This window comes from Panthera pardus, unplaced genomic scaffold (assembly GCF_024362965.1).
Source record: "Panthera pardus isolate Hobbes unplaced genomic scaffold, ASM2436296v1 HiC_scaffold_18, whole genome shotgun sequence".
NCBI lineage: Eukaryota > Metazoa > Chordata > Mammalia > Carnivora > Felidae > Panthera > Panthera pardus.
Window position 1 is genome coordinate 7,695,995 of NW_026526743.1, and position 3,114 is coordinate 7,699,108.

At 40.5% G+C, this 3,114-nt stretch overlaps 1 protein-coding gene across 1 annotated transcript; it reads left to right on the forward strand.

The window, feature by feature from the left end:
- Positions 1–1,526: 1,526 nt before the first annotated feature.
- On the forward strand, positions 1,527–2,487 carry LOC109259245 (vomeronasal type-1 receptor 2). The gene has a single exon (XM_019436703.2). It carries the CDS (start codon positions 1,551–1,553, stop codon positions 2,481–2,483), a length of 933 nt encoding a protein of 310 aa, XP_019292248.1. The 5' UTR covers positions 1,527–1,550; the 3' UTR covers positions 2,484–2,487.
- Positions 2,488–3,114: the final 627 nt, after the last annotated feature.

The window sequence follows — 3,114 nt, forward strand, 5'->3', positions numbered from 1 at the left end:
TTTGCATTTTAATATCTTTCCCAAATCAAATGTTAAAGTTTCAATTAGTTTTTCTTTTTTTTTTTTAAAATTTTTTTTAAATGTTTATTCATTTTAGAGACAGAGCATGAATGGGGGAAGGTCAGAGAGAGAGGGAGACACAGAATCCGAAACAGGCTCCAGGCTCTGAGCTGTCAGCACAGAGCCCGACGCGGGGCTCGAACTCACGGACCTCCAGATCATGACCTGAGCCGAAGTTGGTCACCCAACCGACTGAGCCACCCAGGCGCTCCTCAATTAGTTTTTCTAATGTAATAAAGTTATAGTCGCCTATACTCTAATGAGTATTAAATTACTTTCTACCCTAACATGTTTTGTCACTTACAGTAATATCATGTTCTATGATTTAGGGCACACTATAATTTTGTGCAATAATTTCTGTGATTACTGCCATTGCACTTAGTCCCTGACAAAAAATGAAGTTTTTCCTCTTAATGTCTTTATATTTTTCCATGTTCAATAAATCCAATCAATCAATCAATATTTTTTTAAAAAGGGGATGCCTGGGTGGCTCAGTTGGTTAAGCATCCAACTTTGGCTCAGGTCATGATCTCACTGTTCATGAGTTTGAGCCCTGCATCAGGCTCTGCACTCTCAGCACTGAGCCTGCTTCAGATCCTCTGTCTCTCTGCCCCTCCCTCGCTCTTGCATTGTCTCTCTCTCAAAAATAAATAAATAAACATCAAAAATAAATAAATAAATCCAATCAAAATGTGGAAAATCATTCAATGCATCTACTCTCATTAAGAGTACTGAATTTTCATTCAAAAGTGTTAGAATATAAAATAAATACATAACCAAATGGCAAACTTTACAACAAAGTTTATACAAAACAATTTTTTTAATGTTTATATATTTATTTTGAAAAGGGGGTGCAGAGAAGGAGAGAGAGAATTCCAAGCAGGCTCCGTACTGTCAGTGCAGAGCCCAACATAGAGCTCAGTCTCATGAACCACAAGATTATGATCTGAGCCAAAATCAAATGTTGGATGCTTAACTGACTGAGCCACCCAGGCACTCTTAAAGTAAATTTAAAATGTGACTGTATTTAACTACAACTACAAAATAATGTGGAAATATTATAGATGGCATAATATTAAAAAACAAAATGAGGTAGCTGTGAGAGTGTGGTATGATATTAAGTACCAATGTCACTGTAATGAGGCTTCCTTGGTTTGATCCCTCTCTACAACTTCCCCATACCTAAATTCCCCTTGTCTGTAAAAGGAGAATAATTTTAGTTTCTAGCTCACAAATTTGTGAGTATTAAATATTAGGCTATGCGAAGCATTAATAACATTGGCTCATGCAGGTGCTCTGGTAAGATGCAAATCAAACTTGGTAAATCTCTCCACAAGAAAATACATTACAGACGTGGATTTTTTGGAGGAATAACTGGACATGGAGATTTGGGGATTTCTGTTTCCATGAAAAATGTAGCCCACAACTCATGTTTTTACAGAAAAGCTCTGCGTGTGCATTTTGATGTCAAATTCTTGGAAAATGACAGAATGGCCTTCGCGGATTTGAAATTTGCAATGATCTTCCTGTTCCAGATAGTCGTTGGAGTTTGGGGAAATTTCTCGCTCTTATATCATTCTGTGACCCTTGCCTTCAGTGGATGCAAACCAAGGTCAACTGATTTAATTCTCAGGCACCTGACTGTAGCCAACTCCTTGGTCCTTCTCTCCAGAGGAATCCCAAGGACAATGGCAGCTTTTGGGTTAAGGCATTTCCTCAATTATTTTGGATGCAAACTTGTTTTATACATTCACAGAGTGGCCCGGGGTGTGACCATTGGCACCATCTGTCTCCTGAGTGTCTTCCAGGCCATCACCATCAGCCCCAGAAAGTCCAGGTGGGCGGAGCTTAAAGCCAAAGCCCTGAAGTACATCGGGTCCTTCAATACCCTCTGCTGGGTCCTCCACATGCTGGTAAATTTTATTTTTCCAGTGTTTGCGACTGGCAGATGGAGTAACAAAACCATCACAATGATGTTCTGTCCTTCTCCGCTTCACGACAAAGTCTCAGACTCCACGTATACAGCATTGATAGCCTTTCATGATGTTTTATGTTTGGGGCTCATGTCCTGGGCCAGTGGCTCAATGGTGTTCATCCTGAACAGGCACAGGCAGCGGGTCCAACACATTCATAGGACCAAGGCCTCCCCAAGATCCTCCCCCGAGACCAGAGGCATCCACACCGTCCTTGTTCTGGTAAGCGCCTTTGTATCTTTTTACACCCTCTCCTTCGTGTTTTATGTTTATCTGGCTCTTTGTGATAATCCCAATTGGTGGGTGGTGACCACCTCCATACTAATCACCACAGGATTCCCGACCGTCACGCCCTTTGTTCTCATGAGCCGTAATCCCACTGTGTACAGGCTCTGCTCTTTCTGCTGTGGAAGAAAGACAGAATTCCCTGATCTCATCAGAAAAATATAAAATGGTTTGTTTGGGGCTGTGTTTAGTCATTGATGAAATCCTCTCACCCAAACCCTCAAGCACAATTATAAACCAGTGTCATCGTAGCTAGACTAGTAAATAAGACAGACTGTGACTCTGTCCTAATAATAAGAAGTAAATGTTAGTAGTGGTAGTAAATAAAGTGTTATGTACTTACTTACATAAGTGCGGTTCATCGAAAACTGCTGTGGAGAAATTCAGAGTCCGTGCAATGATAAAATAGTCGTGAAGGTATGTGAGATACTGAAAATGTTTTTGAGTGTCAGTTTCAATCTGATGTATTAAATTTTCCTAAAACTTAACTGGGCATGGAATTGTAAGGACAGTTCCCTAAAAAAGGAATTGCATGTGGGGTGATCCATCCAGAAGGAAGAGAGGCCTGGATGTTAATGCCAATGGCCGGGTGTGAAGCAGGAGAAACGTTACATTTCAGCTCTTGCAGAAATTAAAAGCCTTGTTTTAAATTCTGTCCCTCTCCTCCTAAGGTACATGGTGGTTTGAAACACAGTCGTGGTTATGGTGTAGATTAGCATATGAAAATGTTTTCAGGTAAACAGTGGAAGAATGAGCAATAGGGTCACTAAGAAGAGACAGAAAGATGTTAACGGCT